This window comes from Hyalella azteca, unplaced genomic scaffold (genome assembly GCF_000764305.2).
Source record: "Hyalella azteca isolate HAZT.00-mixed unplaced genomic scaffold, Hazt_2.0.2 contig5479, whole genome shotgun sequence".
NCBI lineage: Eukaryota > Metazoa > Arthropoda > Malacostraca > Amphipoda > Hyalellidae > Hyalella > Hyalella azteca.
This window is the reverse complement of record NW_025935668.1, coordinates 15545-30574: the sequence shown is the minus strand read 5'-3', so window position 1 is coordinate 30574 and position 15030 is coordinate 15545. Positions and strand designations below refer to the sequence as shown.

The following is a 15030-nucleotide window of genomic DNA, read 5'->3' as shown; positions in this document are numbered from 1 at the left end:
GATGATGGGCTGTGTTGTCCTTCCAGAAACTGTCGGACCCGCTCTTGAAGCAGTTTACAGAGAGCGTTTTGACGACCGAGTCCGACTCTGGCAGACTATTTCCACAAGTTCATTGATCGCCGTGAAAAATAAATACTGCGTACGCTGAATAGACATCTGCCCCTTGCGAGCTTAAGCGCTCTACTGGCGCAAAATTGAATAATTCTCCCAAGATGGGGATTGATGGAGAAACTCGACACTGCAAAATTCAAATACTAGTTTTTTGTCGTTTTGCTATTATTGTAAAGTTGTACCCCCAATGCATAGACGAATTTACGTTTGGCACAAATACGGTCAACACCAATTCTTCGACTGTATTTAGAGGGATGTCAAGAAAACTCTACTTCTTTTTACTGGGATACAACAGGCACTAATGTTCAATATTTCAACGACTATAGATTGCACGGTATTAGGAAACGTATCGTACTTCATGGTGATTTCATATTTATTTGGCAATTATCGATTTGTTTAAAACAACAAATATTTCATAAAAGTTTTTTCTAGAACCCTGTTTCCGGCAAAAAAAACGAGTAACAAAAAGCTAACTTTATATTTCAAGGCTTTTGAATATAGTCAATACACTGAGGATTGCAACATTTGGACAAGTTATGATAACTAAGTTTTAAAGTCAGTACGAAGCGGCCCATAATAGGGAGAAAATCTCTACGGTTAAAGCAGATCAAGGAAAACCTCTATGCGAAATGGTAAACACGCAAACTCTTCACACTCAAAAGGGATTTGGTGACTCCCAAATAAAACTCGTAAAATACGTGTTTTGCATGCAACAGTGGTTCCCAAACTTTCTGTGTAAGCAGAACCATCAATAAAACCTCTCTCATATCGCCCATCTAGTGACACACTTTTTATCTCAAAGTGCGAGCTGAGAGCCGACGTATAGCACTGATTGGTCCTGTTACCATGAAGGCAAAAGTGCACCGCTATTTATAAAAAGTCTTAAATTAAAAGCTCTCGCGTACCACAATTCGGGCACCACCAGAAAAAAAAAATAATACGTAAAGTTAAAACAAGTACTATATCTAGGATATTATGCTAAACAATAATGCACATCAAACATCTGGGAATACACGAAACGAACTGTACCAAAGAAATGAGATTCACAAATATAGGGAAAGCATAAAAACAGAGTTCGTTAAAGCCTCAATTTTAGACAGATTTATGTTTTTTGGAGCTTAAATTTCTAACTATTTACCTACAATTGCACTTTCCATCCGAATTGTAACTAATAACAAACCCTAGGGCACGCAGTAGTGACACCCACGCAACTATCAGGAACGCAGCACACCAATTGACCGTCACAGCTCAAGCTAAGCTCGGCATCAAGTTAAACTAAAATACACGTGAATAGAAAATCGATCAATACTTGCTAACTAAATAACATAGTACATTTAATGATCACAAGGACGATGCCAGCAAACAACAAGTGACAAAATTTGCGGTTAATTGTGAAACTTATAACTCGTTAGAACACATAAACAAATTACTTAACGGCGGTGAGAGGAAATATTTTACAGAAAATTATAAGAAAAAAAACGTAAAAAATGAGCAGATAAGACCCAGCCCAAGGGAAAGTCCCGATCACACAGTGCCGCCTAACATCGCCTCATACGCCCTCGCCATCTTCATCTCCTCCCCGAGGCTGGACGCAGAGAAGGAAGGCCTGGCAGAGCTCCTCTTGGACCGCCGCCAATAAGGTGGCTCTGGCGCCGGGATAGTCTCTGTCAAGCTCTTCACTCTGGACATCCATCAATCCTGCATGCGTCCCAACACCACATTAACAACGGCTATATTTCGCTGGATGAAATTCTAAATCCTGGGAGCCACTTGAAACACTCATTACTCCTTCTTCCTCATGGTAAAGGCAACGCCCGAACGGCAACAGGACGGCCGGCATGCTAAGCATTGGTCTTGCCCGGCATTTTTCGCTTCTCTCCGCGGTAGATCCACGGAAGCTGGTCTCCTGTCGCGTTTTGGCCACGTAATATATCTTAGGGAGAATGGAATCATGCCCCCCAGCTCCCATGAAGAGGCAAAGCGATTAAGTAAGAAGAAGACACTAAGACCGTAGACTAAGATTAAAAAGACACCGTTGCGATGCTTTACATGGCAGTCCTTCTGTAACCCCCCTAACCTCTACACACACGCTCGGTCGGTCGGGTCACTAAAGTTTGCTGGCGTCTTTCAAGTTATGTGTGTGGGGGCGAACACCGACGGTCAGATGCCCAGAGTGCGAAAACCTTACTTAGTTCACTCATCATCTCTTCGCTTGCCCTTCCTGCAACACGTCTACGCTTATAGACCCCTGCGTGAATAGCCCGCAGGCGCAAGTAAGAACAATCACAAAAAACACATGAAAAAGACACACAATCAAGAAAAAGCCCAATGATAAAAAGCAAGTATTATATCCAATTATTTAGGAGGTATATAAGTATATTATTCGGATTTAGAATTAAGGCACACGGAAGACTATAATATAATGCCGATATATTTCAAGAGAAGCCCCAAAAAATGGTATAATAGAGAAGTTGAGCAGTCATGTCGGTACGTTGTTAAATGGACAAAATGTATTGCTAGTAACAATATCATCACTTTTTCGCTTGGCAGCGATAGATCTAATTATCACATTCTATTATGCTCAGTACAATTCGTAATTTCCTTCGAAAATTAACTTATGTCGTCATAATGACTAGGACCGCACGATCTCATGAATAGACTTGTTTTGATCCAACACTTTAACTTATCAAAAGATTTTAATTCAGTAAATTTGGCGTACATAAGTTGGCCGCCAATACTTGCAGGCACAGCCTCATCAGGAGCAAGGTGGATGCCACTGAAAATCCGACTCCAGTGCCTCCAAATCATTACTCACATATAGCAACCAAAAGACAAATAAATTTATCTAATATAGAAACAATTACTTTCAACCAAATTGGTGGATAACCATCAAGTGGCAGCTAAAATTATCTAAATTCATGCATAAAATCTTTCACAAAACAGTAAAAATATCAGAAACAATGAGCTAAATTATTCGCACTCGGGATTTACTCCAAAGAAGGCGACGTACCAGTAAATTCATTAGAAGAGATCTATAAAACTCTTCTCTGTGATTTTATTAAGGGCTGTAACCCATTCAGATTTCAAGAAATAATAACGACTTAGGTGACAAATGCTGGGTAATAATCAAACTGCGGTTAAATTACGGCAATAAATCGTTGACGAAACAAAATCTCATGAAATGGTGACGAATTCAATGTGAAATTTCTCCTACAAGCCAAAAAAAATTTCCACCTCACTTTAGCATTAAATGCTGTAACACAGATTGTTTATTAGCGACGCTTTTGGACGTTTCTACTGTCTTGGTGGCTAAATCAAATGAAAAAGTAGGTAAATTTGGGGCTTAATGCGCAATTTACTCTGTGGAAGCGCCCTACGGTAAGGAAGTGATTTTACCTCCTTTAACGTGAACAAAATTGAAGACGAGCTAAAGCTCGTGCTGTTTAGTGGAGGTCGATGAAGCTGTAGAGGTGTTGAGGCAGGGCGCCAGACATCACTGGGTAGTAGTGGCTACGACGGATGGCGCGGGCTGCTAAACATTTGAGTGAAGGCACCGGCACCAGCAGCTTGTCAAGCAGGGCAGCACTGTTACGCGCCAGCACAAGGCCAGCGTGGTCAAACCCGGTGGTCGCTTGGTCCATATGAGCGCCTCGTATCAGCAGCATCTCAACTATCTGCAAATACAGAATTACGTTTAATATTGGCAAAAGATAAAACAAATACATACTGGAATACAATAGGCAGCATATTCAACGTCAGATTAAAAATTCAACTCTAAATTGGAATCATTCAAAGGCATGATCGGACTAACAGACTTCGGCTGAATAGAGTTTAATAGTAAAAGCGCTTATCTATAAGTGATTGCCTGCGAGTTGGCAGCATCAAGTTAAAAAGACAAATGCTGGAGAAGGATTGTGTGCAACTGAAATAAAGTTAGTTAGTAAACAATGCTGTGAATGAGGAGGTTCCCTAATTTGGCGAGAGAGTTTTTGAGAGTGTTTACCTCCTTGCGGTAGTGGTGACCTGAAGACGCTAGGTAGAGAGGTGAACACCCGCCTGTTGAACGAGCGTTTACTTGAGCGCCGCAGTCGAGCAGAAGGGAGGCCACCTTCAAGTCGGGGAAATAGCAGGTGTTGCGGGATGTGGGGTACGAACTTGGCGTAGGCGGGGCTATCAGGGAGCTCATGGTAACGCTCATGTGCAGTAGAGTCATTTTGCCTTGAACAGACACGGGATTTAGCTGAACAATTTTACTCAAGTGCGAAGTCAACGACCGCATTTGTTCAAATGTTGGCTCAATACGCAGCGTGACGTAGAGAAGGTATAGGAACACGATCAGGGTTTGGTCGTAAGTGTTCTGCTGATGTATACTTACAGGTTGTATGTTCAAAAGGCCCATGTTTGACTCAAGCTCATCACCAATCAGTTTTAAAACCCGGAAAACGTCGTCAAATAATACGATCTGCTTCATTTCTTCGGGAGGGAAACGCATCATGTCGAGTAACAATTTCACAAAAGCATGAGAATTTGAGTACACATCAATGGACAGAATTGAATCCTTGAGTATTCTTATCTCCAACGCCAGAAGCCACAGCCGGATGCACCGTTGGAACTGATGAGAATCAGCGTAGGCGGCTCCCCGAATTGTTAGCCGATAAATTGTATCCTTGTGAGCACGTCCCAGCACGCGCATGCATATCAGCAAGCTCTGTATTCTGATGGCATCTAGATCCACTATGATGCTGTCCAGATCTTCTTCGCTGATGAACTCCTGTGCCCAGTCAAAAGTGCTACAAGGAGCATCAACTATTTTCACAACTCCAGCGGACTTTCTAAGAAAGACCGCTCTACGCCAGTACATAATAGCTACATGAATATCATTACGGTCATCCAGGAAAGTTGATCCCATTAATTCGTAACAGTCAGCAATACGACCCTTAGGAATACTTAGCTTCTTGACCATATAAGAGAGAACCTGGTGTGCACCTTTCAGGCACGCAGTTTGTAGAGCGTCGTCGCCCATGCGACTTCTTAGGAAGGGATCCGCTCCATGTTCAATGAGCAGCTTCACAGTTTCAAACCTGTTCTCTTCTACAGCGTAATGCAAGGCTGTTTTATTCTTGATATCTTGAGCATTAATGTCAGCTCCATGATCAAGCAAAAACTGGCACAGTTCAGCGCTTTGAACCGAGTTTATCAGACAAGTACCGCCATTGAAGTTAGGCTTGAGGATGTCAGCACCAGACGCAACCAAATATTGGACGATCTTAATGTGACTCATGTAGCACGCGCTGCGAATTGGAGTTGAGCCAGTGTCTGATACGCTGTTCACGTTTGCGCCGTGCTTGATGAGAATTTTAACTACGTTCTCGTGCCCAGCGACTGCAGCGCACCAGAGAGGAGTCACAACGTGATCTAACTTTTCGTTGTCAACTGCATAGAGGCCCTTCTGTTCCACATCTGCCCCGCAAGTACTGCATAGATATTCAACAACCTCAGCAAGACCTCGTCTGCACGCCTCAAACAGTGGAGAGCATCCATTGGATTTTCTATTGACAATTTCTTGCCGAATCTCCCGTGGAAGTTTCTCTATTTTATGTCGCCAATAGGGACTGAGATGACCGCCAATGCCCAGGTCGATACATGGTATCCTAGACCATACCTGTTCCATCAAGTCCATAAACAAACGCTTGTACTCCGCGTCAAGCTCATCCTTGCGCTTTGGATGAAGTATATTCTTTACTGAGTTTAACATCTTATCCACATAGAAATTCACGATGAACACATTCAATAAATATCTGATTCTGTAAAAAGATTAGAATGATCAAATTAAGTAGCATCAGATTTTACTGATGATAAAAGAAAATGTTAGCACTTATACAATGCCTAGTGGTTTCTGGTTTGTAGTGTTTACTAAAAACCAGAAACCACCGACATATCTATTTATTCCGACCTTTATTTATATACACTATATAATTGATCACATTCAATTCAATACAATATACATATAAACACTATTTGAAAACATACAACTACCTAACAACAACCCACAAGTATGATTACATGCCCGCGCATATCTCAAAACAATCCATACATATTTGCGCAAAATCTCCCCATTGAACTCCATGCACAAACCTCATAAATCCAGAACATACATAAACACCAGCAAGTATTCCAATAAAACACACCTTTACACAAAAAAAAACACAAACAACCAACAAGTTGGCAACAACAACTAATTCTCATTAATATAAATTACATTATCACCTGTATACACAAACCTTATTATAACACAACCTAACCTAACATAACTGAACTAGACCTAGCCTAAAATACCTTAAGCCAACCTAACCTAACCTATGCTAAACTAGCCTAATCTAACCTAACCTATTCTAATCTTTCATAACCTTAGCATGTTGCGGAAATGTCATACTATCACTACAGGAGACAAAAAGCTGGTTAATTATTTCGAATAACCGTTTTAATTTATATTCCTATTAATATCTTCACAATAATCGATCACAAAAATATATCCATATGTAATCTGAAGTCACCGTTGTACCTTTCCCCAGCATGATTCTCACTGGTAATTCAAGAGAGCAATAACTGGCAAAAAAACCCTGGAATCCTAAAACCCTAAGCAGCCTTATCTGGTGCAAAGTCAATCTCTTGCATCCAATTGCATGTTAAATGTTTAGTTTCGTCCCACAATTTTATTCCTACAGACATGCAAACTCTCGATGCCTTTACACATTAGAAATTTTTGCAACAATTCATACCACAATTCATGAATTAAACACTATCATATATGGATTAAATAACTTTTTTTGCAGTTGGATCAAATATCTATTTACACCCAACACCACCTGCCCCCTTGGAGGAGCGATAGATATTAATAGGGGGCACCCATGATGGCAAAAAGGCCAGGCAACTGCCCTCTGGCCAGCTACCTGGCCTAATGAGTTTAAAAAAAGGCATGTGATTGCGGCCAACATGTGTGCAAAGCTTGGAACCTGCGGCTTTTGTTTTAGCTAAGAAAAATTGCCTTGAATGTATCCCATTTTGCCTATCTCCAAGTGGAAGGTCAATTCCATGCTAGCTTGGACTAAAATTTCTTAGCCAAGAATAAGAGATAATGCCAAGACAAGGACAATGAAGAAAGTTATATCTAGCAAGAAACAGTGCAAAAATCAAAAACTTGTACAATGAAATAATGATATATCATTGACAAATCTTGAACATTATCATGGTTTAAAAATCTTCAACATTCCATTACAAATTTTGAAAAGCTTCAATGGTCTCACAGACTGTAAGGGTCATTGTAGTAAGAATAATCTGATGATCCGTTCAATACTAATGAATTTTTATATAAAATAGGTTCATTTTGAACAATAACTCACAATTGGTCAACTTAGATCCTGTTCAGCATTAACAACAAAATTAACACTTGATACCAGGAAAGAAGAGGCCAAGTTCAGCTGGCTTGGGAGAAGGAACTTGAGAGCTCAAGTTGTCATCAAGAAAGGTAAGTCCACTGCATGGGGGAGGACACGTGAAAAATCTGTATTGCTATCAAGGCTTGTAGAAGCCATTTTAGAAACTAAATTCTTCTTCTACAAGCCTAACTTGCACACAAGGAATGCTGCAGGATACAGGAAACTTGCTAACCTGAAAAGTTAGGTTCCTTTGCACAAAAAAGTTTTTTGATCTTTAACTCAAGGACACAGCACTGTACCACTGCAACCATGATACATAAGCAATATTGCACCTCACAAGGCCACATAAGAGCTCTCATCTTGATTTTGTACTTGTTTTGATAAATTTTTGTGCTTGTCATGTGACAACAGTCGTATGGCTGCTTCCGGCACTCATATATTAACATCTACAGTAATGTTCCAGAAAGTCCTAGAAAGTGATACAGCTCTCAATTTAACTAATCATTTGAATTGGTGCTTACTGAACAAACTGACAATTTAATGCCTCTATGAGCATTCATTCATAAATTGATAGGCATATATAGGAGGCCAGAGCTTGCTAACCAGAAACCACTGACACACACATTTACCCCATTTGCATTAGTTACAAAATACTATATAATTCAATAAATTCAATACATTCAAAACACACAATATAACTATCATATCAAAACACTAATATAAATTACATGCCCACACATATATATCTATCACAACACAATGCCACAAACATATGTAACCTAAAAACTTACATCTATAAGACCCCAAAATCAAATAATATATCGCAAAAACATCCGCCATGTATTATCAAAAGAAATCACACATTTATAATACTCTCCTTGTTATTAAGTAGTAATCAAACTAAAATGTGAATAACCAATGAAAGTACAAAATATAAATTCAAACTACAAGCATATGAATCTTTACTAGCAAAAATGATTCCGAACAATCTCATTTTGAAATAATTAACTCACCTGTACCAATCTAAGTCAGTAATAAAATCTAATTAACTATGCACACTTTTTTATCAAACAAAATCATTAGCTCATAATAAACATAAAAAATATCTAAAAAAATCAAAATAACCCAACCTAGGCCAACCTACACTAACCTAACTAGCAACCTAGCCTAACCTGAACTAAGCTAACCTAACATAACCTAACTTGACCCAACCTGACTTGACCCAACCTGACTTGACCCAACCTGACTTGACCCAACCTGACTTGACCCAACCTAACTTGACCCAACCTAACTTGACCCAACCTAACTTGACCCAACCTAACTTGACCCAACCTAACTTGACCCAACCTGACTTGACCCTTGACCAACCTGACTTGACCCAACCTGACTTGACCTAACCTGACTTGACCCAACCTGACTTGACCCAACCTGACTTGACCCAACCTGACTTGACCCAACCTGACTTGACCCAACCTGACTTGACCCAACTTGACTTGACCCAACCTGACTTGACCCAACCTAACTTGACCCAACCTAACTTGACCCAACCTGACTTGACCCTTGACCAACCTGACTTGACCCAACCTGACTTAACCCAACCTGACTTAACCCAACCTGACTTAACCCAACCTGACTTGACCCAACCTGACTTGACCCAACCTGACTTGACCCAACCTGACTTGACCCAACCTGACTTGACCCAACCTGACTTGACCCAACCTGACTTGACCTAACCTAACTTGACCTAACCTAACTTGACCTAACCTAACTTGACCTAACCTAACTTGACCTAACCTAACTTGACCCAACCTGACTTGACCCTTGACCAACCTGACTTGACCCAACCTGACTTGACCCAACCTAACTTGACCTAATCTAAGAATCTAAGCCAATTTAACTTAATCTATCATAACCTAACCTATCTTAAGCTAACCTAACCTATCTTAAGCTAACCTAACCTATCTTAAGCTAACCTGACCCATGATAGCTTCCATGCTACCATGCTAGCTTGGACTTTGATTTTGCTCAAGACTTCAATTCTGGGCAAGTATTGGAGTTTTTCTATTTGTAAAAAAAGTCCAAGTGATGACTTAATTTTGCAATGATATCTTATAGAAAGCATCTGGATAAGCTTGAATGCCTAAATAGATATTCATACAGTATGCATGGACCATGTATTTTTTATGGTTGTGTCACTCCTGGACTTCAATTTTGAATGTGACAGACGTCTGCAATTTTTTCAATTTTCTAAAAAAATAGTCCAAGTGATGACTAGTCTACAACAGCATCTGTTAAAAAACCTCTGAGGAAGGTTTTTTCTCCACAAATTTCTTGTTGGATGCTTGGAAAATGCATTTTATTTTATTTTATATGTTTTGTCTACATTTAAAAGATACCGTAAATCTAAGCAATGACTAACTTTTTAAAAAGCCATCTCATAGAACACGTGAGGAGGCATTTTTGACCAAATGAATATTTTGGTAGGATGCCTGGAAGATGTATTTTTGCAGTTATGTCAATCCTGGACTTGGAACCTGGGCACAATTAAGTCTCTGGATGATTATCAGTTTTCCCATGTCTCTAAAAAAAGTCTATACAATGACTGAATTTTTCTGACTGCACTTTGAGGGGAGCATCAGTTTAAAAAAAAACTTTTTTATTTACAGATGGATCACTTTGAAACTTGGTACACATGTGTAAAACAGAAATTAATAGCTTATTTTGTTGTGTAAATTGAAAAAAATGAAAGCAAACACAAAATTCATAGAAAATGCCTAAAAAACAGGTACTGTAGAAATCCATCTCCTAGGATTTTCAAGCTACATTACTGAGACAAATATCATTCAATGTGTAGAGACCACATCTAGCAATTGGTTGTAGCCTTTTTGAAAATATCATCTTTGTGGGTAGGGGGGGGGGCATTTTTTGTAATTTTTTTTATATTTTTCCCCCTGCCCCTTTTTTCAAAATCTTTTCAAAACTAATACAAAATTTAAAAAAGCTACAACCAATCTCTAGATCATTTCTTTGCAAATCAAATGGTATGCGTCTCAATTCTGTAGCTTGAAAACTGCAGAAGGAAATAGGTTTGCAGTGAGAGCAGTTTCAACTGTTCAGGACAGCCGACAAACAGTATATAGGCATTTTGCATAGCTAGGATGCTAAAGGCATTATTTCAGTTGGAAGCCAGTCAAGAGTTGCAGAGAACTGCATGAACACCTTCCTGCATGATAGCTCTGGAGTAACTGAAGCCCAATGCTGACAGAGAGCACTTATATGTGCTGGCTGCTAATTTTAGCCCATAGGGATTTGTTATAGACTTGATGCAATGTAACTCTTTTACAATCTGTCATGAATGCATAAATCAATGTATCAAGATGATTTTGGCGCTGTTGAATTTGTCAGAATATCAGCTTCAAGAAGAGCATAAAAACAAAAAGGCCAAAATTTCTGATCTTCTAGCCAGATGCTCTCCTTAATTAAAAAGCATGTCACACTAAGAAACCTGGGCCAGGCCCAAAAGTACTGTCAATCCTAGAATTGCACCATGAATCTATTTATTGTTAAATTGAATTTGACATTAAGCAAACAGGGAGTATGACCTCTCCAGTTGTTCATGGTGCTTGACTACTTGATGATGTGATACATGCCATAAATTGATGGGAGATTATCTCATCATTTTGTGCTATACCAAAAACCTTCTTGGTATTATTGAAATTGTGAGAGTTTTCAGCAATAGCTAACATCTTTTTTTTTGTCCTAAAAGATATTTATTATAAAAATTGTCCTTTTGAAGATAAGCAACTAGTGAATAGCATCGAACATGGTGTCATGGAGATCAGCATGCAGTTGGTAATTCAGGCAATGTCCAAAAAGTGGCAGCTTCTCATGAGCTGAGTCTACTTTTTGGCATAGCGTTAGGAGGTTTAATGTGGTAGGCCATCCGATTGACCATTTTGTAACTATATAAACATGAGATAGTATAATATAACCAATCCAGAATTTCACACTGCCATACAAATTCACCATCACTCACAGTGAAATTCAGAAATTATAGTTTGGAACTATAGTCTTTTCATCAGCATTAAATGGATTTTATTTGCAGTAACTGGCTAATCATGAGCAGTTTCAGCAGTTTGCACTAGGTATGTGCACAAACCAGGCATGGATGATGATGATCACAACAAAAGATACCAAAATGGCGGACAGACAGTTTTTGCTTCAGCAATCAGGAGGCATTTACTCCACATTGCTTAATCCACAAAGTCCTGCCACATTGATAGCTTAATTTGATTGTGTTTGGAAACAAACAAAAATACTTGAATTATGATAACACCATCTTGTTTTTTTGAGAAATTTCTATCATCTACTTGCTTGGCTAGGATTTGCAAAGGATACCACATTGTGCTAGAAATAAACTTTGATATTGTATTGGGCCATTAACCCTTTACCGCCAAATCGGACTTTCAAGTCGCATTTAAAAAAAAACACTGCTTTTCTAATAATTTCATGTTTTCTTTCATTTTTTTGAAAAATTCACACAAAAAGTCTTCAATTTATTTTTCACATATATGCACCAAGTTTCAGAGTTATCTGTCTGTAAATAACCGAAATAAAATTTCCAATTTCCAGTGGCAATTTTCAATTTCTTGTGGACATTTTATTTCGGTTATTTACAGACGGATCACTTTGAAACTTGGTACACATATGTAAGACTTTTTTGTTTGTGTGAATTTTTTGAAAAAATTAAAGAAAACATGAAATTCTTACAAAACAGCCAAAAAAGGGGTACTGTAGAAATCTATTTCCTCCTAGAATTTTCAAGCTATAATATCGAGATGCATATCATTTGATGCGCAAGGAGCATATCTATCAATTGGTCTTTGCTGTTTTTAAAAATTCCAATTTTTGCGGGTGGGGCGGTAATTTTTCAAAAAAAATTTCATCCCCCCCCATCCTTTCAAATTTCCCCCCTCCCTTTTTTCAAAATATTTTCAAAACTATAATGAAATTGAAAAAAAGCTACAACTCATTTCTAGCTCATTTATTTGCAAATCAAACAGTATATCTCTCATTGCTGTAGCTTAAAAACTCTAGGAGGAGATAGGTTTGCAGTGACATTAAGTGTGAATGTTCAGTAGAGTGTGACAAAGTCTGGAGCAGAATGGAATTCTAATTTCGAAGGTTCATACATTATTTTGATCCACCAAGACCACTTTTTTGACCCAACATCGTTGCATGAGGCAAAAAATGAACTTCTTAAAGGCTTAAAACACGTAAGCTAACTTGCTCAGTTTCTATTAAGTACTTAATCACTTGGAAGTTGTATGCCAGCACCTTTCACTCAACAATTAAAATTAGACTTATAAAAAGTATTAGTTAGTTGAAAATTTGTTTCTTAAGTTTACCGCAATGAACTAAACTTCAGTAATTATAACTACGCTGCAAAGCAGAGTTTTCCATCATGCACACTAAACACGCAATTCAGAGTTCAGATGAGCAGAACAACATATCATGTGGGCCAGCGTGCAACTGAATTAAATACCTAGCTTCATTCCCGCCTCCTGCTCCCGGTGCATAATCTAGCAGGATGATCATCGCTTACGTTAACCAAGTTTGACTAATCATTCGTATATTTAGTTCAAGAGAATGATTAATTATGTTGTTTCTGATCAACAAACAAAAACTTTTTCTGTTTCTGATCAAACAAACAAAAACTTCGGATCAAATGAAGGAAAACAAACTTTTCAAAAATAATTCTGAAAGCGTAACATCTATTGAATTCTAATATGGATCATTAATTTCCAAATTTCCAAAAGTCAAGTATTGCATTTCTTTCAATTGAAAAACATTCTTTTACATCAAAAACAATGAATTTTTTTCTTACAGCTGCTATAATGATTGACAAATGATGATCTCACTCATATAGCTAAAAATTTTAAATTGAACTATTTTGTCATTTCGAAGACTCCATTGATTACAGAACTTTAGTTTTTGCAAGTGTATTCAAGAAAAGTTTCTGAAATAGTTTGGACATTTCCATTATCATTCTGAAATAGAAGCATCATTTCCATCTTTATATATAAACAGAATTAATAAAATACCTATCAAATCCATCCAATGTCATTCAATTTGTGATGTATGAACAACAGTTTTACTTTCATTCCTATGATGCTCATTTTTACCGGTTGAAGCTGTAGAATTATATTAAATTAAAAAAATTAATTAAAATTAAATTTTATTATATTAAATTTTATTATTTAATATACTAGATGGTACATGCTGTAGAATTAAATTCCATTAGAAAAATGTTGAATTAAAAATCTGATTATATTTTTTAAATTAAAAATTAATTTTTATTAAATTAAATTGTATTATTAATGCACTATATGGTATATGCTCTATGTATATATGCTCTAAAAGACACAAAACATTCAAAAACTTGCGATGGCAGACAAATCATTCAAAATTTGAAGCAAATTTATCAAGATAAATTCAACATAATAGGGCAAAAAAAAATGGAAAAAATTCAAATCTGGAATGTATAAATGGGTTTTTATAATTTAAAAAAACTTTCAATCATTTAAATCTCAGTATGGAATGTGAATCAAATCTATTTATTGTGAAATCAAACTAGACACAACCAAAACAAAAGTGTGTGACACCGCCTTGTCATATGTAAACGTAGAAGCACGATGTGAACGCAGTGAAAGAGTGGCAGTTTATCTCATAATTTTGTGTGATATCAAAAACTTTGTTGGTACCGGTATTGTCCAATTGTGAGAATTTTTTGCAAATATGGATGTATTTTTTTTATTTTAGAACATATTCATTGCAAAAATTTGTCCACTACCTACAGATAGACGACTAGTTAACTTGATTGAGGCCTTGCCAACACGGGATTGGATGTCAAAGTCAAACCATGCACGATTTCAGAAGCACGGCAGTTTCTAATGCGCTCAGTTTATCAATTTTCACTGCAGTGGAAGGTGGTGTAATGTGGTAGGGTAGGTTTTTCGATATATTTTCTCATGTTAAAATGAGAATATTTTACCTATACAGAATTCCACACTGGACTCCTGAGCACCTCGAAATAGGCATTCAAGGTGGTATGGATACACAACTAGATGTTACTGGAGCTGAAATTCAGTCAAGGATGGTGAGAACGACACGACACCATCCCACACAACAGCAGCCTGGTAACTAAAGATCAGCGTCTTCAGGTTGTCTTTATGTGCTCGGCCGGTAATTTTTGCCTATCTTAAATGTGAAAGAACTCCCCACCCCTAAGCCTTTAGCAAACTGTCGTCAAGGCATAAATCAATGTACAGAGATGATTTTGGTTCCGTTGGATAGGTCAGCATGTCAGCTTAAAGTGAGACAAAAACCGGAAAAGTAAAATTTGCAATTTTTGACCCAGAAATTTGGGCGGTAAAGCCGGTAAAGGGTTAAGAAAAGATAATAGGAAATAAAGATTACAGTT

General features: G+C 37.8%; 1 protein-coding gene across 1 annotated transcript; it reads right to left on the bottom strand.

The window, feature by feature from the left end:
- Positions 1 to 574: 574 nt before the first annotated feature.
- LOC108682766 (protein fem-1 homolog A-like) lies at positions 575 to 5917 on the bottom strand. Its single transcript, XM_018172003.1, has 2 exons — positions 4115 to 5917; positions 575 to 3785 (listed from the first exon to the last, which is right to left on the bottom strand). The coding sequence occupies exons 1-2, from the start codon at positions 5864 to 5866 to the stop codon at positions 3555 to 3557; spliced, it is 1983 nt and encodes a 660-aa protein (XP_018027492.1). The 5' UTR covers positions 5867 to 5917; the 3' UTR covers positions 575 to 3554.
- Between the last annotated feature and the right edge of the window lie 9113 nt (positions 5918 to 15030).